The sequence below is a fragment of the Pteropus medius genome, unplaced genomic scaffold, assembly GCF_902729225.1.
Source record: "Pteropus medius unplaced genomic scaffold, Ma_sr-lr_union100, whole genome shotgun sequence".
Classification (NCBI taxonomy): domain Eukaryota; kingdom Metazoa; phylum Chordata; class Mammalia; order Chiroptera; family Pteropodidae; genus Pteropus; species Pteropus medius.
In genome coordinates this window covers 510,861-533,784 of record NW_024344240.1, presented here as the reverse complement: position 1 = coordinate 533,784, position 22,924 = coordinate 510,861, and the positions used below count along the sequence as shown (strand labels likewise).

The 22,924-nt window shown below is 32.8% G+C and overlaps 1 protein-coding gene across 8 annotated transcripts in view; it reads left to right on the top strand.

Annotated features, from left to right (window-relative positions):
• CCDC30 (coiled-coil domain containing 30) overlaps positions 1-22,924 on the top strand; it is a 97,828-nt gene that overhangs the window by 3,317 nt on the left and 71,587 nt on the right. For 5 of the 8 annotated variants that reach the window (XM_039868817.1, XM_039868815.1, XM_039868819.1 and 2 more), the window contains 5 exons: positions 4,736-4,915; positions 11,033-11,186; positions 15,481-15,552; positions 20,407-20,522; positions 22,025-22,123. In XM_039868817.1, coding sequence (XP_039724751.1) covers positions 4,736-4,915; positions 11,033-11,186; positions 15,481-15,552; positions 20,407-20,522; positions 22,025-22,123 — 621 coding nt within the window. Of the gene's footprint in view, positions 1-4,735; positions 4,916-11,032; positions 11,187-11,758; positions 11,880-15,480; positions 15,553-19,966; positions 20,102-20,406; positions 20,523-22,024; positions 22,124-22,924 lie in introns of those variants that run through there. The other 3 variants (XM_039868820.1, XM_039868821.1, XM_039868823.1) reach the window with 3 other exon arrangements.

The following is a 22,924-nucleotide window of genomic DNA, read 5'->3' as shown; positions in this document are numbered from 1 at the left end:
TTAGTAACTGAATAGCTATTTTAAGCCTTGCTGATGAGCAAGCAGAGAAAGTCCATCCATGTAGAGGAGTAAGTTAATGAGAGCTGATTCATAAGGAAACCCAGAAATGAAGGACCTCATAGGTCATGACAGACTAGTAATGGCTGTCCTGTTCCATATCCAGTTCCAATGTAGCCATGTTTAGTTTGTAGCATATGCCTTTGTATCCTATTCTTTTAGTAACCCTCCTTTAGTAGTTGGGATTGGTAGACTATGAGAGACAGAAAGCTTAAAATAATGATGGCTTTAAAAAGCTAGAAATGTATTTCATGTAAAAGTCAAAAAGTAAGCAGTTTAGATTTTAGGTCAGTATCTTGAAATTGTCAGACTCAAATTTCTTTTCATGATAATAGGATATCATCAAGGCATGTGACTTCTACCTCATGGTGTCCAGGATGGCCACTCAAGCTTCAACTATCTTGTCTGCATTCCAACCAGTAGGAAGGAGGAAGGAGTGAGGAAGAGAGCACTCTATTCCATTAAGGACACTCACCAGAGGTGGCACACAATTCCATTTACATCCTATTGCTTAGAACTCAGTCACATGGCTGTATCTAGCAGCAGGGTAGGCAGCCATATGATCTGTCAAACAATTAGATGTCTTATTTCTGTGGAAGTAGGGATAAATAAATATTGAAGGACAACTGGCATTCTCTGTCACATGCACTCGTATTTGTTCTAACTTCAGTGTGTTTCTGTTTCTTGCCACTTTTTCTAGATAGATCTAGAGTGTAGCAGAGATGGATTATTATTTAATCCTCCTAACAACCGAATGAGGTAGGCATTACTATTATATTCATTTTATCTTGGGAAAATCAGAGTTTAAAGAAGATAGATGACTTGTCTAAGTCACACACCTAGAAAGTGGTGGAGCCATAGTTTGAACCAAAGTATGTCGGATTCCCATGCCCAAACTATTAATTACCATGATAGTGAGAAATTCAGAGAACCAAAGCCAGCATTCTTAGGTATGGTGGCATTTAAAGAGTCTATTGAAGAAAAGGAGTCCAGGAAGGACACAGGGAAGGAAAGGCCAGAGAGGTCAGAGTGAAAACGGGAGAAAGTGACATCACAGAACAGAGAAAGGAAACACTTTCAAAAAAGGAGCGAACAGATACTGCAGAGTGATCATATATAAAAAGAACAGAACCATGTCCTGTTGGATTTGGCATTTTGAGGTCATTGTTGACTGATTTTGAGTATAGTGGTAAAAGCAGAAGCCAAAATGCAGTGAGTTAGAGGACAAATTAGAAAGACAACAATAGCTTGAGGGGATGTGGTTGGATCAAAGAAGGGTTATTTTTGTATCTCTAAAAGATCAGAGACATTACTGAAGCTAAGGGCAAGAAAGGAAGATAATGATCATACAGAAAAGGAAAAGCTTCCTTGGGGAAGTAATATGGGGTGGGATCCAGAACAGGTAAAGAGATTAGCTTTGGTCAGGAGGATGGAAAGCTCTTCTATTGAAAACAGAAAGAAGACATGTCTAGAGATGAAGGTTAGTATGTTGGTGAGAGGAGAAGAAGCCAACTGAGTTTTATGATGACCTTAGTTTTACTAGTGCTGTGGGAGAGGAGGTCATCTGGCAAAAGAGGGGAGAGGTGGAAGTTCTGAATAGTTGTTGAGTAAAATGGTAACAGAGCTGGTAAAGAATACTTAGAATGACCCATACAAGTAGAGGAGCTTGGCTCAGGCTGCAAACCATGAATTTCTAGTGACTCCAGTTTGCATATTTGTTTTATTTTTCTCTACTAGCACTCAGCAAACTAAAATAGGTAGAGAATAGTCACAAACTTTTCTAGAGCCAGGATTTGCAAGGAAGGTAGGACAAGGAACAAGATAATTAAAGACACTGGTGAGAGATTGAAATGATCAACCCTTGGGTTTAGGCTTGAGGGGGAAAACCACAGAGTAGTAGTTTGAGAGAGGATATAATGGTCCAGGAACTGGGGGTCTCACAATAAATGTAGAATAGGTATAGTTTCAGAGAGCAAATATTTCACACCCATTAGTATGGCTATTATGTATATTTTTATGGCAGTTCCTCAAAAAGTTAAACATAGAATTATATATCCAACAATTCCATTCCTAGGTATATACCCAAAACAATTGAAAGCAGGTACTTGAACAGATACTTGTGTACCAGTGTTCATAGCTTTATGCATAATAGTCAAAAGGTGGAAGCAATTCAAATATCAATAGATTAATAAACAAAATACATACAATAAAACATTATCCAGCCTTAAAAAGGAAGGAAATTCTGATAGATACTATAAAATGGATGAACCTTGAATACATTATACTAAGTGAAATAAACCAGAAACAAAAAGATCAGTATTATATATTCCACCTATATGAGGTACCTAGAATAGGGAGATTTGTAGAGATAGAAAGTAGAATACAGATTACTAGGGGCCAGAAGAGGGGAGAAATGGGAAGTTATTGTTTGATGGGTACAGAATTTATATTTGAGATAATGAAAAATTTCTAAAAATGGATAGTGGTGATTACACAACATTGCGAATGTTCTTAATGCCATCAAATTCTACACTTAATGGTTAAAATGGTGAATTTTAGGTTCATATATTTAACACACACACACACACACACACACACACACACACACACACACACACACACAAAGCAGGAAGTACAGAAGGTGGTGGTCAGAGTGCAACATTTGGAGTTTAGGCCATTGGGATGGATGGCTAAGTAGGATGGAGATTAAACATCACTGGCTTTGGGAAGGTGGTCAACTCTAGGAACTTGGATGAGTCATTCACTTGGATACTGATCTGTAGCCTACACTGTTCTGACCAGCAAGCCCTCTCTTATATTTCCTGCTCACCCTCCAATACCCTCAAATTTCCCAGAAGCCAAGGATCCAAAGGTATTCTCAATATCGCCCATCTTTTTTTCCTTTCAATATCCTCCAACCTAAGACTCTCCCATTCCACCCCTACAACATGGAGCGAGGGAGATGGTGCTACCCTTTGGGAGCAAGGACTTATAATAATTCTAACATTTATTTTCTAATAACTCACAATCTCATTAGTTTTTCACAACTTGTTTTAACATTTTGATATATTCGCTTCCAGTCTTTTCTTTATGTGTCTGGTGTTCCTATAGCTGTAGTCATACTTTTGCATTCTGTTTTTTCTCATCGTTATAATATAAGCATTTTCACATATTACCAAATAGGCCTCATAGAATGCTATATATTCCTAGTGTCTTGGGCTCTCCGACACCAAGGACTAAAACCACAAATAATTGAACAGTACTCAGAGACCTTGTAGGGAGGAGGAGGATATGAGTGGGGACTGGAGGGTGGCGGGCGGGGTAGGGAGGAGCATGAGATTTTTAGCTGTAGGTCATGGGGAGGATACATTGGGGTATAAAGATTTAGATCTGGGTCCTTTTTTCTTTCAATGTGACTGTCAGATGATAATTCAAATTCTATATACCATCAACAAAAACCATTGATGTAAAAATAAGGCTCTGGAAAACTTAGCAAGAAAGGAGAAAAATAATAAAAATTTAGTTTTGCTGTTAAGAAAGCAAAACTGAATCTAGTTATGTGGGCTAGCTGCAGTGTAATAATAGTTATGCATATCACTACCATTTGAGTCAGATTAACTTGGTTAAAAGCTGTGTTTGATTATAACAGCAAGTCTTATTCATGGTTAGTGGTTCTAGTCACATGGATGCCACTTCATCAATCAACAGACACTTATCTTTCACCCATCATGTAGTACAGGCTGTTATATAGCATGACTATTTTTTTTTTAATTAAAAAAACTTTTTAAATTAAGTTTATTGGGGTAACATTGGTTAATACAATTATATAATTTTCAGGTGTACATTATAATTTGACATCTGTATATTCTCATGTGTTTACAACCTAAAGTCCAGTTTCCTTCAGCTACCATATATTTGATCCCCTTTACCCTCTTCATCCTCCCCCTAACCCCCTATATTTCATCCCCTTTTTCCTGTCTACCTTCCCCCTCCTCCCCCAACCCTGCCTTCTGATAACCACTAGTCTATAGTCCATGTCCATGAGTCTTTGTTTGTTTGTTCTGTTCCTTTGTTAGCATGACTACTTTTAACTTAAAAAAGTTAAAGACAATATTGATGGCAGGCTTAGAGCAAGAAGTTTTAGAAGAGAGTCTAAATGACTTAAAAGTCAGCAAAAATTATGAGACATATTCTGAGAGCAAAAGAATCCCTAGGTAGTACAGAATTAGTAGGCTCTCTAGATTCCAGAGGAATCCTTTTATTTCTAAATATTCAATAGGAGGAAGAAAGGCTTTGGAATTTATAACATTGCAAGGGGCCTTTATGAGATTTTCAGATTATTAAATTGCACACTTCAGAACTTGGAAAACATAAATGCTTGTATTTTTAAAAAACACTCTAGTATACATTTGCATTGTATATGTCATGTCGTTTTTTATTTTAGAAGATATATAACTATACAAAGCTTTAATTTTTTGTATTAGCTATTTCATGTAAATGCTCATTATAACTGGATAACATAGTCATTAATTAATAGGAAAACTAAACTATACTTGGTAGAGAGTTTAACTCTAGGTGATATACATATCAGATTTCTTGCATGCTCAATCATGTTGTATATGTATGTGTGTGTATGTGTGTGTGTATACATACACATATGCTTCTTTCTTCTATCAAGGGAAAAATTCAATTAGAAGGTGTACTTCACCTTCTCAAGAAAGAAGGAATTGAACCTCATGCTACTACAGAAGAACTCTATTTTGTCCGGAGCTTATTCAAGCACAGTGAGGACAGGCTGAGGATTGCTACCAGAAATCTAGAAGAGCTTTCAATGAAGGACATGGAAGAAATGAAAGAAGTAAGAGCTAATAACATAAAATTTTAAGACACCAGTGATTTTGTTCATTGTCCGTTAAATTAACACATTAAAAAACTAACATTTGAATATCACTTTATAGTTTGCAAAGCACTTCCGTGTACATTTTTGAGTGTGTGGAATGTATCAACACTCTTTATTTGTTTCTAACAGAGTACATATACAGGATGTTGCCCAGAGTTGACTGGTTGACCATCAACCAGTGGTGGCTTTCATTATCTTGGTAAATTCCTCTTTGTCCCAATAACAGACATTCTGGCTCTCTTGGTTGTTGGCTTAGAAACTTGAGTGGATCTACTTCTCAAGGTGGGCTTATATTAACTAAACTCACAGAGAAGTTTCTAGAAAAAGAGACACCAGCTTATTAATTGACAATTAGAAGTATAATTGCCAGAGGAACTAGTCAAATATGTCCTGTAGCTGATGCATTCGCTCCCTACTGGCACACTACATGGGAAGCCAAATTTTAATCATATGTTTACTTGGTGAACAAATGATTCTAAATTTTTATAGTACTAGCTAAGATAGATTTACACAATAGGGCTATCTATACTTGCCCTTATTTCTGGACCAGGGTATCTAGCCCTTAGATGAGTAAATAATGGCATCTTTTGACTCTCTTATCACTCTTTGATGTTTCCAGTACTAATCTATGTACCTTCTGACAGATTCTTTCTCTAAGTGAGTTAATTCTCTCAGGTTGCTTAGAAAGCACCCTGCTATGTTTCCATATCTCAGTTCAGATAGGCAACTTGTTGATTTTTAAATTTAACTCTGAGAGGACAATCTGTTTCCCAAACTCCTAAAGAAGAATGTAGCTCCTTCAGAACAAAAGCAGTATAGCATAATAGATTATGAACTTCAACATTTGGCAAATGGTGAAAAATTGCCTTTAGCACTGTCTCTCTATGTTACCTTGGGCAAGTAACTTAACTTCTTTGAGCTTGAAATTCCTAATCTGTAAGATGAGAACAATAATAGTTTCTTCCAAGGGATTTGTAAGGTTTACACAAGAGAATATGTATAAAACATTTCACACACATACTTTACACCTAAAAAGTATTCCATGAATTGTAGCTATTATTATTAGGTATTATTCTTCCTGCCATTTTAAAAAGAAAGAAACTGAAGCTTACTAGGAAATTATAAAATTAGACTGCAGTTCTGCGTTCTTTCTATACCATTCACTTTTGTTCATATTCTGAGGAGTTGTCCAATAGGCTTCAAAACAATCCAGCAAAATATAATTCAGTTATTCTGGATTTCATGTTGGGTGGGAGAAAAACAGAAAAATCACTCTGGCCACAGTAGAAGGATAGATTGGATAGGAGCCAGATTGGAAGCAAGGATTTCAGGAGAAGTTATATAATAATTGATTAAAGGATGAGAACCAAAAACAAGGCTCAGAGTGTAAGTAGAGAAGGAAAGATGAACTAAGGAGTTATTACAGAGGCGGAATCTATAAAACAAATTGGATGTGGTTGGAGTAAAGTCTTGAATGACTCTAAGACTATCTACCCCATCACTCTTAGGTCATAGTTTCCCCATTAAAAAAGAAAGAATTAAAACATACTCCAAAGGTTTTTTGTTATTATAAAATGTTATTATAACGTATAACGTAAAAACTTCATTGCTTTCCTAGTTATATTTTGCATAGGCTAATGTGGAATCAACCTGTGTATAAAGTAGATGAGAGAGTCATTCTAACCAAAATGGAGCCACATATGATGACTTGGAAGCCCAAGGAATTTTGCAAGACCTGATCTATATACTAATTATATTTTACTTAACATTTGTTCTTATTTTGTTGTTTTTTCTAACTTAGCACAAGCATATTATAACAAAAATTCAAGCAGTATAAAATTGAATGAAAAATGAGATATCTTCTCACCCCAAATCTTCAGTTTCATACTCTTAAGCTATCACTGCCAACAATTTTTTTATCCTTCTAGAAAATTACCATCTATTCAAAATATGAATTGTACTCCATTATGCATATTGTTTTCACTTTCTATAGTAGTGCATATAGATTTGCCATATTCTTATTTGATAACTTGTGTATTCTGTTGAATGGATTATCAATATTTATTTAACCACTTTATTGTTGGATGGTAGAGAACAAAAGGATAACATTTAATGCCAGAAAAATCTGGCATTAAAGATTTTTTTTAAAACATTTTATTGTGGACTATAATGTGTATGCAAAAACAAGGTAAAACTTAAAAAGTAGTTTTACAAATAGTTATAGAGCAAATACCCATGTAACCAATGGTCCTGTCAAGAATATAACATTGCTCACCCTGTAGAAGCTTCCTTTGTACACCTTTGTGTTCACAGCCCCCTTTTTCCCCATGAAGGGACGCATCCCTAAATAATATATCCAGTGCTAGTTTTGCCTGTTTTGGAACATTATATACAAGGAATCAACTTTGGGAATTACTTTTTTTGTAAAACACGTTTCTTTCCATTTTGTTTATTTTTTGAGTATTAATTGACGTACATAATATTAATTTCAGGTGTATAACATAATGATTCAATATTTGTATATATTGCAAAATGATCGCCACATTAAATCTAGTTAAACATCTGTCTCCATACATAGTTACATAATTTTTTTCTTGCGATGAGAACTTTTAAGATTTACTGTCTTAGCAACTTTCAAGTATGCAATACAGCGTTATAACTCTAGCCGTCACACTGTACATTTCATCCCTATGACTTATTTTATAACTGGAAGTTGATACCTTTTGCCTTCCTTCACCTATTATAGCTTGTCATTGCTGTGTATTATTCTATTGTGTGAATATATGGCACAACATTATCCATTCTATATTGATTTGGATTGTTTTCAATTTATATCTATTATGAACATATTATAATCTATCAATTATGCTGCTATGAATAATCTTATATCTGTATCATGGCGCATGCATTTGTATAGGGTATATACTGTGGAGTAGATTTAGGGTATTGGAGAGTATGTATGTAGATCTTCATGTTTACCAGATAATGTCAAACTGTCTTCTTAAGTAGTTGTATCAATTTACACTGGCACCAATAGTGTATAATAGAGTAACTTTGCTCATTATCAGCACTTGATATTGTCAGACTTTTAAATTTTTGCTAAACTGTTGGTGTGCGTAATGATTTCTCATCTTGGTTTTAATTAGCATTTCCCTGATTACTAATGGAGTTAACATGATTTTGGTTAGTTGGATTTCCTATTTTGTTAGTACCAGTTTAAGTCTTTTGTCCATTACTAAATAGAGTTGTCTGTTTTTTTCTTACTGATTTCTAGGAATTCTCTATATATTTTGGTTTCAAGTCTTTTGCCAGTTATGTGTATCACAAATACTTTTTTCCACCTACTCTGTGGCTTGTGTTTTTAACATCCTTAATAGTGTCTTTTAATGAATGAAAGTTCTTAAATATAATAAAGTCCAATTTATCAATAGTTTCTTTTACAGTTAGTGTTTTCTTTCCTGTTTAAGAAATCCTTGCCTTCTGGGAATTTGAGTTTTGGTTGCCCTGAATCTATAAATCAGTTTGAGAGGAATCAACTATCTTAAAATATTGATGTGATCCGTGATCATGGAGTATTTGTCTATTTATATTTTAATGTATACAAATAAAGTTTTATAATTTTCTCACAAAATCTTGCACATTTTTTGTTACATGTATTCCTAGGTACTTCATATTTTGGGATGCAGAATTTAATTTTCTAATTATCTGCTGCTGATACTTAAAAGTATCATTATTTTCATGTATTGACCTAATATCTAGCAATCTTGCTAAAATCTTTCATTCATTTTAATAATTTATTTGAAGGTATAAAATTATTCTACCTGCATAATCATATTATCTGAGAATAATGATACTTTTGTTTCTTTCTTTCCAGTCCTTATTCCTTTTCATTCTTTTTTCTTGCCTTACTGTACTAGCTAGAATCTTTAGTGTTATCTCAAATAGCAGACATACTTGTCCTATTGATATTGGAGAGAAAGTATTCAGCAATTTGCTATTAAATATATGAGGTTTTTGTTTTTAATGACACCCTTTATCAGATTAATAAAGTTTTCTTTTATTCCTCCTTTGGGAAGAGTTTTTATTAGGAACTAAAGTTTTACAAAATGTTTTTTCTATAGCCATTGAGATTATGAAATAATTTAGAACTTTAATCTGTTAATGTGAGAATTTCATTGATTAATATTTCTGTTAAACCAATCTTGCATTCCTGAGATGAATCTAACTCGTTTATGGTTATTCTTTCTAAATATTACTAGATTACATTTGACAAAATTTTCTTTAAGGTTTTTACAGCTGTGTTTATGAGTAAGATTAATTGTGATTTTTCTTGTTTGTATTATCTTTATCAGAGTATAATATCAATGTGTTATACTATGTAAAACAGTATAATATCAATGTGTTATACTATGTATTCTTTTACATAGTTATGATTATAACTATGTAAAAAATGTATATGAATAAAAAATACTGCAAGGAAATATAACCAGTATTAGCCAAACCCTTTCATTATTGCCCCCTAACAAGACTTTTCAGATAATTTTTCCTAATCACGCTCTCATGAAAATTCAATACTACAGATATGATGTATTTCAGTCTGTGTACTGTAGGCAATTTGTGTTTTAAACATAAAAAGAGTAAGATTTTTTGCTCCTTCCCCCCGCCCCCACTAACAAATTTTTGCTACCTTGGGAGTGATTTTGTCTCATTGAGAATGCATGGTCTAGCCTCAAAAATGGTTTGGACAGTACTCTCTCTTTTTCTAAGTGGTTGCTTTTTCTATTTAAATGACATTTTTTTCATGAAGACTGAATAATATATGAAAGTATTTTGTTTGAATATATTAAAATGTATATATTCACACTGTAAAAATTATCAAATTATACATAAAAGTACAAGCACATCACAAACATTTGGGAAGGAAAAAAATCAATTACTCATTTAATGCAATGGCTGATTTTTAGTGAATATATCAAATTTATATTATATATATTATATTATATATATGTTATATATTCTTTGAAAAATTACCTTGGGGTAGTATATACTTCTTTCCAAGTATGTTTGGAGCTCCTCTTTTGGAGAGTCCTTTAAAATGTAAACCATATTATTTTAAATATACTCAATTTTCATGGAATTTAATTTTTTGATCTGGGAAAATGTTATTAAGAGCTAAATCTGGTGAATGAAGTATATACTGGGAATTTAACCATGGGAAGTAACCCAGATAAGAAAAAAATACACATATGGGTGAAACTGTGTATCACAGTATTATTTTTAATAGCAAAAATTGGAAACTACCAAATGTTTAAATGATTATATAAATTATGTTATGCCCACTCTGGAACATTATACAGCCTTTAAAAATTATCATTACAAAATCTGTACAACAATGTGGAAACGTGTTTCTCATATAATGTTAAGTGAAAAAGCCTGACAGGTACTTATATATAGATTACGATTATAACTATGTAAAAAATGTATATGAATAAAAAATACTGCAAGGAAATATACCAGTGTACTAAAAGTGGTTTTGCTATATAGATGGTAATTTGCTTATTTTCTTGTCTTTTAGAAAAATTTGTAAAATTAATACATATTTTGGGGATCAAAAGCAAAATATAATTGAGACTGAATTTCTTCCTTAGCTTTTAAATTATTTTTAAAATAATTGCAGAAAAGGAACTCTAAAATAGTTTGATCCCTGTTCAATGTGTTCATATCTTGAAATTAAATGAAATACTTTATGTGAAAGCATTTTACAAACTGTATTTAATGTTCCATATAAATGAGGAATTTTTTTTGCCAAATGATATTCATTTTGATGGTTAAATTTCTATTTTTTAAATAATCATAACTATAATCTTTTAAATAGATTGAATCATATGAAATTATATATTTATAAGTCAGAAATAATCAAATATCACCAATTTTATATGGTTCAACCTAAAAAAATAAATGCACATAAATGAAATACTCTGCTACTTTATTGGATTTCAAACACTTACAGGAAATAGTGCAATGATATAAAAGTATGTTTACTTTTTATTTTATGACGACTATGTTTTATTTCAGTCTCACGATGAAGACCTGGAAAAAGATAAAACATCACAAAACTGCCTTCAGAGAGATGTGGAACAAGTAGTAAAGAGGTTAGGGATGGCCCATGAAGAGATTCAAAGACTCACTGATGAATTACAAAGAAAGGAGAAAGAACAGAGTAAATTAGGTAAGCTGTGATTACAGATGAATGTTTCTGACTATTCGTTCTGACTATTTTCTCAGAGTATAACATTGAAAAAAAATAATCTTTTAAGAAACACATAAAAGTCTCACAAATAGCCTTATTTTCTTCAGTGTCCAGAAATTTTTATTGAAGCATAAGCAAAATATACCCACCAAAAAGCAAAATATACCCACCAAAAATTTCAGTGTCCAGAAATTTTTATTGAAGCATAAGCAAAATATACCCACACAACTCCTAAATATACACTACCCAGCAAGAAATTCCCAGCAGCCCAGAAGCCCCCTTCATTCCTTCTCCCTATGTCTACACCCTTTCTCCTTTCCAAAAATAACCACTATCCTGACTTTCAACATTATTCCTGAGTTTTGACTACAGGCAGTATGCATTCTTTAGTTTATTTCTCTTCTTCAACTTTATGTTTGTGAGATTCAGTCATGTTGTTGCCTGTAACAACAGTTGGTTGGTTCACTTTTGCCGTTTGTAAATTATTCCATTGAATAAACATACTATATTTTATTCTTTATACTGTTGACAGACATTTATGTTGTTTCCAGGTGTGGTCTATTATGAATCGTGTTGCTGTGGATATTCTTGTACTTATTTACATATTTCTGACTGTGATATACCTAAGGGTAGAATAATTGGATCAAAGGGTTCTGACTACGTTTTACTTTGGTAGGTTACTGCCATACTGTTTTTCAAATAGTTGTATTAATTTAAGCTCAGTTGTATATGAGATTTTGTTTGCTCCACATTCTTTGTCAGTACTTGGTATTGTCAGTCTTATTAACTTTACCCTTTTGGGTGAGTGTGTAGTGGTATTTAATTGTGGTTTTTATTTGTATTTCCCTGATGGCTAAAGAAGTTGAAAACCCTTCCATATGTTTGCTGTTGTTGCTCATTTGGAGATACTATTCTGTGAAGTTCCTGCTCAATCTCATTTTTGTTTTCTATTGGTTTGCATGTTTATGTTTTATTAATTTATAGGGGCCGTTTCTATATTTTGGATGTGAGCATTGCATTGGTTATAATGCGATGTTGGGTTTTTTTGACATAGAAACACTAATATATATCAAGTCAGGTTTAACAGAGTTATTCTTTATAGCTTCTAGGTTTTCATGTGTAAAGCCTTTTCTACATCACTACAACATTATTGAAAATATTCACTGCTGGTTTATTTTAGTGCTTTTATGATTTATTGTTTATATTTCAATCTTTGCTTTATCTATAATTTATTTTAGTATAAAGTTTAAAAATGTTTAAATAAGTATTATTTGATACACATTATGTTTATATGTATAAAATAATAATGATTCTGCCAATCATTAAAAACAAAAAATATCAGGAGGCTTGAGATTTTGTTAAGAATGCATTTTAAACAGTGAATACAAATAAAATTTTTAGAAAGTAGAATTATTCTATATCCTAATTGGGTTGGTGGGTACACAATTGTATATATTTGTCAAAATTCATCAAACCATACATTTAAAAGGGTGAATTTTACTATATGCAAATTATACCTCAGTAAACCCAGATTTTTAAAAAAGAAATTTGGCTATATGAGTATGATGAGAAGCAGTCTTTGCTGCTTTCAATAAAGAAGGAGAAAGGAAAAGCAGGATACCTATTACATAGTTACATTTGGACATAACAGAACACAATCACATGGCACTCTCTTCCATTAGCAGTTGGTTGGTCTAGTAGATCCTAAGTTATTCACTGAAAGCTGTCTCCACAGTGAGTAAACTGGGGACTGTTGGGAAGCTGAATTTGCAAGTCCTTTTAAACTATCATATGCAACATCAATGTGTACTCTATGTGTAACTTCTTGAGTCATCAATTTATAGCCAGAATTAATTTCTAGGTATATGTTTTTCATGACAGTGTTTCCCAAGTATTAGCCTACTTCTTTCAACCAACTGACTCTTTTAAATGAAGGGGGCTTTATTTTAGTTAATTCTCTAGTTCTATCTATATCACATCCAAAAATCTGGATGGAATGAAAAGTTTTGGAAACAATAAAACTTTTTCAAGAATAAAAATAATTTATGTTAAATATTTATTATTCAATAAATAAATTGTAAGAAAAAGAGGAATTTTAAAAGTTTTAAAGGATTTATTAACCAAATATAATGTGTGGCCTTTACTGGATTTTGTTTTAAACAAATTTATGAATCATTGGAAGTTTGAATACTTATTGGATATTTATTGTTAAATTTCCTTAACCATACATAATGACACTGAGCTTATATTTAAAATGAGTCTTTGTCTTTTAAAGGTAGATAGTTAAATATTTAAAGATGAGTGATATGATGTCTGGGATTTACTTCAAAATAATACAGCCCCCTACCTCACACTTACATAAAAATTAACTCAAAATGGACCACGGAGCTAAATGCAAGACTTACACCTATAAAACTGTTAGAAGATAACTTAGGAGTAAATCTTCATGCCTTTGGGTTAGGCAATGATATATGTTAGCTACAACACCAAAAGCAAAAGTGATGAGAGAAAAACTAATAAATTGGACTTAAAATCAAAAACTTCTGTATTTTTAAGAAAGTGAAGACAGTCCATGAACTGGGAGAAAATATTTATAAATCATATATTTGATATAGGACTTGTATCCAGAATATGTAAAGAATTCTTGTGTATTTTGTGTTATTATAAGAATTATTTTATATTATTATAAAAAGACTGCCCAATTTAAAAATGAACAAAATATTTGAGTAGACATTTCTTTGGAGAAGATATATGAATGGCCAATAGGCACAAGAAAAGATGCTCAATATCATTAGTCATTAGGTGAGTGAAAGTTAAAACTACAATGAGATTCTACTTTACACCCACTACTATTACCACTTGACATTCATGGCTATAATAAAAAAGATAATAACAAGGTTGGCAAGGATGTGGAGAAATTGGAACCCTTATAACTAGCTGATGGGAATGTAAAATGGTGAAGATTCTTCAGAAAACAATTTCTCAAAGATATTTAATGTATGACCCAACAGTTCCACTTCTAAGTATCTACCCATGAGAAGTAAAAACATATGCCTACAAAAAGACTAGTGTGTGTATATTCAGAGCACTATCATTTATAATAGCCAAAAGGTAGGAACAACCCTAAAGTCTCAGTTGGTGAGTGGTTAAACAAAATCTGGTATATCCATTCTGTGGAGGAAATAGTTAACATAGAAGACCTGACACTGCTATCTTTAGAAAGTCCGGCTTATAAGGTTAGCCTTTGGCTAGCATCTGGGAACTTGGATTACAGAAACATTCCCACCATACCCTAACTTATAATAGTGGTTCACCGTGCCTAAGCTGTTTATACAAACAATGTGGTTTTTGCTGAAAACCTGGTTTCCTTCTGAGAGCCTGGAATTTTGGTATGTCCTAGGCAGAAGATGGTGTACATGTGACCAGCCCCCATTAAAAACTTTGGGCACTGAATCTATAATGAACTTCTCTTGCAGACAACATTTCACATGTATTGTCAATTTGTTGCTAGAGAAATTAAGCACATTCTGTGTGATCCACTGGGAGAAGTCTCTTGGAAGTTTGTGCCTGATTTCTTCTGGATATTGCCACATGTTAGGAATGACCGCTTATAAGATTCATGGTAGTCTCTTACATCTGGGAGTTTCCTCATCTTGACAGTATAGGAAGACCACCAGCCATATCACTGGTAATGAGTAGACCACAAGAGGCAAAATAATAAAAATTTGATTAAAGAACTCAAATCCAATTGACTCCAATGCTCCATGTTCTTTCCCTATACCATTCTGACATCCTCATACAATTATTGACTAGTAATAATTTGGTACTAGTAATAATAGTACCAAAACCTATTTCCTGAAATTTTGCTATTTAGTTATTTCTAGCAGCTACTGATAAAATTTTAAATATTCTTAATTGCAGGAATTAATTTTAAATATTTCTGGGTGTAATTTCTTTTTACTAAACTGGTAGTACTGTGCTTTAAAACTTCTGTTTTTTGTAGTGGTCCAAACTATTCAGCATAGAATCTGGTTAGGGAAACAGAAAGATTACAAGAAAGATTACGAGGTTAGATGATCAGAGATAGGGATAAATGTAGGGTACAGTAGGAACACTAAGAGGGAAGTCTGGAAGAGCTTTCTGGAGAAGGTGACATTTATATAGAAATTCAAAGGATAGGCATCAGAAAGAAAATTTTCCAAAAATAGAGTCATTTTAAATTTGATTATTACAGTAGTCATTTACTCCTTATTCAAATATTTTTTTCTTTTAGATTCTGCACTTAAGAAGGCTCAACTAGAAACTGAAGAATTGAAAGAAAATTTGACAAAGCTGAGAGAAAATGGTGAGTCATTTTAGCAGATATAATATTTAATAATACATTAAACAATCATATAACATTAAATGATGTTTTAAAATAATATTATTTAACAATTATAATAATAGTACTTTTAGAGCTATTATGATTTCTATTACTATTACTATTACTACCACTTGTTGCTCACTAAGTAACAGATACTCTGCCAGGCATTTTACATACATTAGCTCTAATCACAATAATTTCAAATAGTGAGTATTATTATTACAATTACATAGATAAAGAAACAGCCATGGCAAGGTTAAGTGAATTAGCCACTAGCTACACTAAGTACTAGAGCTTGTATGTGAACTCATATATGTCTAATCTAAAACCTGTGGCCAACACAAATAATACATGTTTTACTGGAACAGCTGAAGTCAACACACTTTATAATGCATTTGACCACACCTCACATCTATTTGTTTCTCGGAGAAGCCAATAGATTTAGAATTAGTGATGATTTAGTTAATCTGACCCTAATTTGACTATGTAAAAATGCTACCAGCTATAATTAATATAACGAAATTTGAGTGTTGTAATGATAACGACTACGAAAATTTTAAATATGCTTACTAGTTTTAAATAATTCTAAAACTAGTCTTCCCCTATGATATTATGATTTAAAATAGGAAATGTATATTTCATCAATGTCCACATTTCCAGCACAGGAGCTGCTAAACCTTTGCCATTTTCTAAGCAATGAGAAGGATAAAGGCATCTTTTGTTATGTTAATGAGGACTTTTGGAGAGATCCTAGGTAGTCAAAGGTTGGAAAGTGGTTACTAGGGGAGTCAACCAAATGTGTGATTAGAAAGTTGGAACTTTAGGTCCACGCCCCCTGTCCTCATCCACTCCTCTTTTCACCCCCAAACTTTCCCCTCATCTACTGAAAAAGCAGAGGGGTTGGAAATTGAGTTCAATCACCAATGGCCAATGATTTAGTCAGTTGTACCTATGTTATGAAGCCTCCACAAAAACCCAAAAGAGAAGGGTTCGGAGAGCTTCTAGGTTGGTGAACATGTAGAGATTTGGGGAGAGTGGTGCTCTCAGGGAGAGCATGGAAGTTCTGCACCCCTTTCCCCATATCTTGCCCCTATGCATCTCTTCCATTCGGCTATTCCTGAATTATATCCTTTTATAATATACCAATTATCTAGTAACTGGGACTTGTGGTTCTGAGTCCTTAACCTGTGGAATCTGATACTATTTCTGGGTAGATAGTATCAGAATTGAGTTGAATTACAGAGCACCCAGCTGGTATCTGAGAATTGATTAGATATGTGGGGGTAAACCCACACACATTGTAATTGTTAATCCTCCTTTTAAAAAATATATGAATGCAATTCTAAAATAAACACTGCTTTCTTTGTAATTGATAGAGCAAGTAAACGAAATCAGTAAGGATATAAAAAACCGAATAACACTGCCAACCAACATAACCTAATTGATAATTACAGAAAACCACCAGAATATTATATTCTTTTCAACTACAGATGGAACTTTCAGAAAGAAGGACCATCCTGGGTCATAAAGCAAATTTATGCAGAAGAACCGAAATACAGATTATGTTCTCTGACCATAATAGAATTAAACTAAAAAGGAATAACAAAAGTATGTTTAGAATGTCTCAAATTTAATTTGGAAATTAAACAAGATACTTCTAAATTGCAAAGCCTTTGGAGAAAAAATTAATAGGGATTATAGAAAATATTTTATGAATTAATTTGAATGAAAATGAAAACACAATATTGATATTTGTGGGATGCAACTAAGTTAGTGCTTAGAGAGAATTTTATGCCATTCTGTGCTTATACCAGAAATCAAGAAAAAGGACTCAAGAATCTAAGCTTCTACCTTAAACACCGAGAATGAAAGCAGATTAAATCCAAAGCAAGCAAAAAAGGAGATAATAAAAAAATATATAGAAGTCAAAAAAATTAAAAACAGAACATTAAGAGTAAATTAGTGGAACCAAAAGCTGGTTCTTTGCAAGGGTCAATAACATTGGTAAACTTCCAACTAGATTGTTCACGAAAAAATAAGAGAAGACACAAATTACCAATATAAGAAATGATAGAGAACATTTCTACAGATCAAAAGGATAATAAGGGAATATTTTGAACAACTTTATCACAATAAATTTGATGACATGGATGAGATGGATTCATACCTTGAAAGGCACAAACTACCAAATCTCACTCAAGGAGAAATAGATAACCCTAAGTCTACCAAGGGATTGAATTTTTAGTTAAAAATCTTTTCATAAAGAAAACTCTAGGCTCAGATGCTTCACTGGTGAATTCTAAAACACTTTTAAGAAATAAATAATACTGATTTTACATAAACTCTTCCAGAAAATTGAAGAAGAGAGAATACTTCCCAAATGATTTTAGTGACCTGTTTAAAATAGTCCATATTCAACTGTATTTTTAAGATTTGTGAAAATTAAATATACCAATAACATCCAGTATGGAGAAAGGGTCAGTGTCATTGTTTTATTCAATGTCATTTTGTTTTAATATTGATGAGGAAAAAAATAATGACTCCAGCCAGAGACACCATCTGTGTGGAGTTTGCACGTTCTCCCATATCTGCATGAGTTTTTCCTGGGTACTCCAGTTTCCTCCCACACCACAAAGATGTGCAGTGAGATGAATTAGCATGTCTAAACTGCCCCAGTCTGAGCGAGTGTGGGTGTGTGTGTGAGTGGCGCTGCAATTGAAGGGCATCCTGTCCAGGGTGGGTTCCTGCTTTGCGCCCTGAGTAGCGGTGACTGGCACAGACCACCCTCAACCCTAAACTTGAATAAGCAGGTTGGAAAAGAATCATATTGTTTTTATTAATCTTTCTTAAATGTATATACAATTCACATTTATTTCAGCGTTTAATGTTAAAAACATTTTGGGTCTTTATTTAGAAGTTTGGTGATGTTTTTGTGACTGGAAATATGCCATAGGAACTTCACTCTTGTTTATGTCAATTATCCTATGGTAAAATTGGCTTCATGATATATTGTTTCACTTAAAGTCACATTTTCCAAGAACCTATCAATGATGTCAAGTTAGGACTTTCCGTACAACCTTTTTGAAGAATAATTTGGCAGTGTCTATTAAATTTTTTAAATGCACAGGTGCTCTGATCCAGCTGTCCCATTTCTGGGCCTTATTTATTTATTTATTTTGGAAATAATGCCATAAGCACCTAAAGATTAATGAACAAATATAATGATTTTGGAATTGTTTATAAGAGTAAACATTGTCAACAAACCTAATTCTTCATTAGTAGGGGAAAAACAACACAAATAATGGCACATTTGGACATACTATGCAGAACAAAATGAGAGAATGGATAAACAAATTGTGATACGTTAATAAGATGGACTAAAGGATAGAGAGGATCAAAGTATTGATACAACACAGATGAATCCAAAAACTATATATATTGAGAGAAATAAACCAGACACAAAAAAACATGTATATTGTAAGAGTTCATTTATATGAAAACCAAGAACAAGCAAAACCAACCTATGGTGATAGAAGTGATAAAGAAATGGTTGTGAGAGAAAGTGGGAGTGGAGAACTGACTGAAAAAGATGTGAGAGAGCTTTATGGGGTGATGGAAATGTTCTATATCTTTTTGGAGGGAAGTTCGCAGATATATAAAATTGTCAAAGTTCATTGATTTGAATGAATACTTAAGATATGTACATTATGTTGTATATAAATTAAACCTCCATTATAAAATAGTTCCAAATACAAAATGGAAAATGACTTTATAAAGATTATCCGGTCACAATATTCATGATATATTTGCAACTCGTAAAGTTGCAGACAATAACATTGCAGACAGTATAACATTTAAATTTTTTTAATTGCATAGGCCAAAATAGAACAAATCATATATAAATGGATTGTGAATATATCTTATTTATGTTATACATATATTATATGTTTTATATATATTGATTATAAATAATTTAATTTCTTTTTGATGTTTTCAGCATTTAGTATGTATGTAAATTTAAAAAAATTTACATACTAAGAAGGAAAAAGAGTGTAGCAAGGGAGAAAAAAATGAAGAAAGAAAAAATTAATACAAGTTAAATACAAAACAGGCAATGAAGAAGGAAAACAAAAAGACTTTAAAGCAGCAAAAGAAAAATAAGGAAAACATACCCGAAAAATGGCTAAAAGGAAACCGCTACAAATTCAGGAAAGTTACAGGCAGCAAGCATGTGTTATTGAAACTTTGATGAGTGCAAGAAGGAGCAAGTCTTAACATGAAGTGCTAAGCTGAGAGTGGGCTACCATTTTCATGGCAGTGGCGCTACACGCAGAAAGATGGCTTTGATGAATTAACTTGATTTAACTTGGAAAATCTGTCCATTCACTGCTCCTAGCTCACTACTTCAGTCATCTATGGGGGCCTCGCTGCTATGAGTTGAAAAGAAGTATCTATGAGTATATGAGGTGTTTAAGAGACAAGACTACAAGGAAGCCAGGAAGATTGTTGTCTGTCATTTAACTTTTAGAAGGTAGGCTCAATCATTTTAAAATTCCAGGTCCTGGAAGAACCTCTATTGCTGGAAACCCCACACTCAAAAATTCCAATTTATTAGTCTTGATGTGAGAAATAAAAAACATTCTGTTGTTTCATTAGGTTGCTAGAATATTCCAGGGCTGGACTTGACAGTCTAGTGGCACTCTTGTGCAGAGAATCACATATGCAGGGACATGACAAGAAGGGCAGGAAATAGCACTTTCTTCAGTTTTAGAGTTAGTACTCCCAAATTAAAACTTTGATCCCATTGAGTAGACCGAGTTCTTCTCTCTGTTTTAGATTCAGTTGACCTAAAGAAAGCAAAGGAACACAATCAAAGACTAGATGAGGAAATCCTGGCTTTAAGAAATCGGGTTCGATCACTTAACTCAGAAAAAAAAGTGTTTGGAGAAGTGGTAAGTATTTAATTTAGTTTGTTCATAGAATTTATTTAAATGTGTACGGAATAACAATCAACAGTGGAGCAACATAGATATATGTCACCTATTGGTCATTAGTGAGGACGGAGACTGGTGGATCTAGCATCCCAGGAAGATGCCATACTTTAACCTGAATGCATTCTATCAGTATTTATATATTATACATCTTAATTATCTATGCTAAACAGTAATCTTGTTGCTATTGTGGCAATTTAGGATTTTTCTTTTTAATAATGATTTAGATAATAGTTTATACTTAACACATTTACCAAATAGAAATTATTACTCTATTATATTGGATAAGTTTGAGATTATTAATACTACACCCTTAGTTGTATTACATTTTTAAACTATTTCTCCTTAGCAATTTATTGGTTTTTAATATATACTTTCAAGTTCTGGATATATATCTCTTCAATTTTAGTTTACGTTCATTTCACAGTAATATCTCTAGTGTCTGTAACACAAGGCCTGGCATATACCAAGTGCTCAAGAAATTTTGTTGCAAGAATAAATAAATACCCATTAGGATGGCTGTGATCAAAACAACAAAAAATAACAAATGTTAATGAGGATATGGAGAAATTAGAACCCTTGTACATTATTGATGAGAATGTACAAGGGGGAAGCCACAATGGAAAACAATATGGTACTTTCTAAACATAGAATTGCCATATAATCCAGCAATTCTGCTTCTGGGTATATACCCAAAAGAATTGGAAACAGGGACTTTATCAAATATTTGTACATTTATGTTCATAACATTGTTATTCACAATAGCTAAAAGGTTGAAGCAACCCAAGTTTCTATTGACAGATGAATGGATAAACAAAATGTGGTATATACATACAATGGAATATTGTTTATCTTTAAAAAGGGAGTTCTGACATATGTTACAACATAGACAAACCTTGAAAATATGCTAAATGAAATAAGCAAGTCACAAAAAAGACAAATAGTGTATGATTTCAGTTATTTGAGGTACTTAGGGTAGTCAAAATAGAATGGTGGTTTCTAAGGGCTAGGGGGAAGGGAAGGATGAAGAGCTATTGTCTAATGAGTTTAGAGTTTCAGTTTTGCAAGATGAAAAGAATTCTGGAGATGGATGATGATGATAGTTTCATAATAATGTGAATATGTTTAATGCTACTAAGCTGTATACTTAAAAATGGTTAACATGGTAAATTTTATGTTCCATATATTTTATCATAATTTAAAACTGCAATCAAGTTGTCTTTATAAATTTACATATCTAATACTGATATATATTTATATGTGTATGTGAGATAAACTTCAGGAAAGGTATATCGCAAAAAGTATTACTTCTGAAAAGAGGAAAGAGATTGTGGGATAAAGGTTATGTGAAAGAAAATATTAATTCTGTGTTGTCTGAATTTTCTACATGAAGAATACGTTCATGCATTAGTTGTATATTTTAAAAACAAAGAAGCTCCCCACTTCCAACTTTTGTATTTTAGGTTGAAAGGCTTAAAGGAGACATTTGTGAATCTCAAGAGAATAAGCAACTTGGAAACCACTCCCCTGGGAAAACTGTGGATGCTGAACAGAAAGCACAGGTATTTTTATGTTCTTTTGTTTTCTGATTTCTAATTTTTAAGGGAGTCACATTTTTACAGTACACCAGAGCAAATGATGCTGATCATTGGCTCTCTTCTTTTTGCCTGTCTTTTTCTATTGCTCAGCCAGTTAGAATGGACGAAGAAATTGGGGCAAAGAGGATGTGTATCTATTCACTTCTGCCACTTAGGGAACAATGAATATGAAGAATATAAAGGATTGTTTCTTTAAAGAGAAAGAGACTCTTACAACGATGCAACCAATTTGGGTATTTTTAATCATCAAAATAGAGTTGATTTGTAGAAACGACCAACGGTGAGGGAATAGGGAGTTGGAACCACACTGAACTTAGTAAAATATCGTAGAGAATACATTAGGATCCAGTGCGTACAGTGTCTAGTCTTTTCAGCATGATCGGCCTCTGAAGTGGTAGGCAAAGTGATCTAACTAAAGACAAATTTAAACAAGAACCAATGTGTTTTAGATAAGGCTGTTTCAGACATTCAGGCCAAGGAGCTAGACTGCTTTGGGGCAGCCTTTCTTCTAAAATGAGTGATATCCCTTGTTTCTGAGGGATATTATTCACCAGAGCTCTCCCACTACCCCGACCAAGGACAATAGCATTTATTACAGATAAGCAACAGGCATTTTTATTATATGAAGAGCTAACGCCAATTAGCAAGGATAAGGTAAACAACCCAAGTAGCAAATGAGGAAAGAGTATGCACAGCAATTCTCAAAACAATATAAAAGCCCAATAAACATATTTAATACTTCGAACCTCATTATTTGTCAATGTT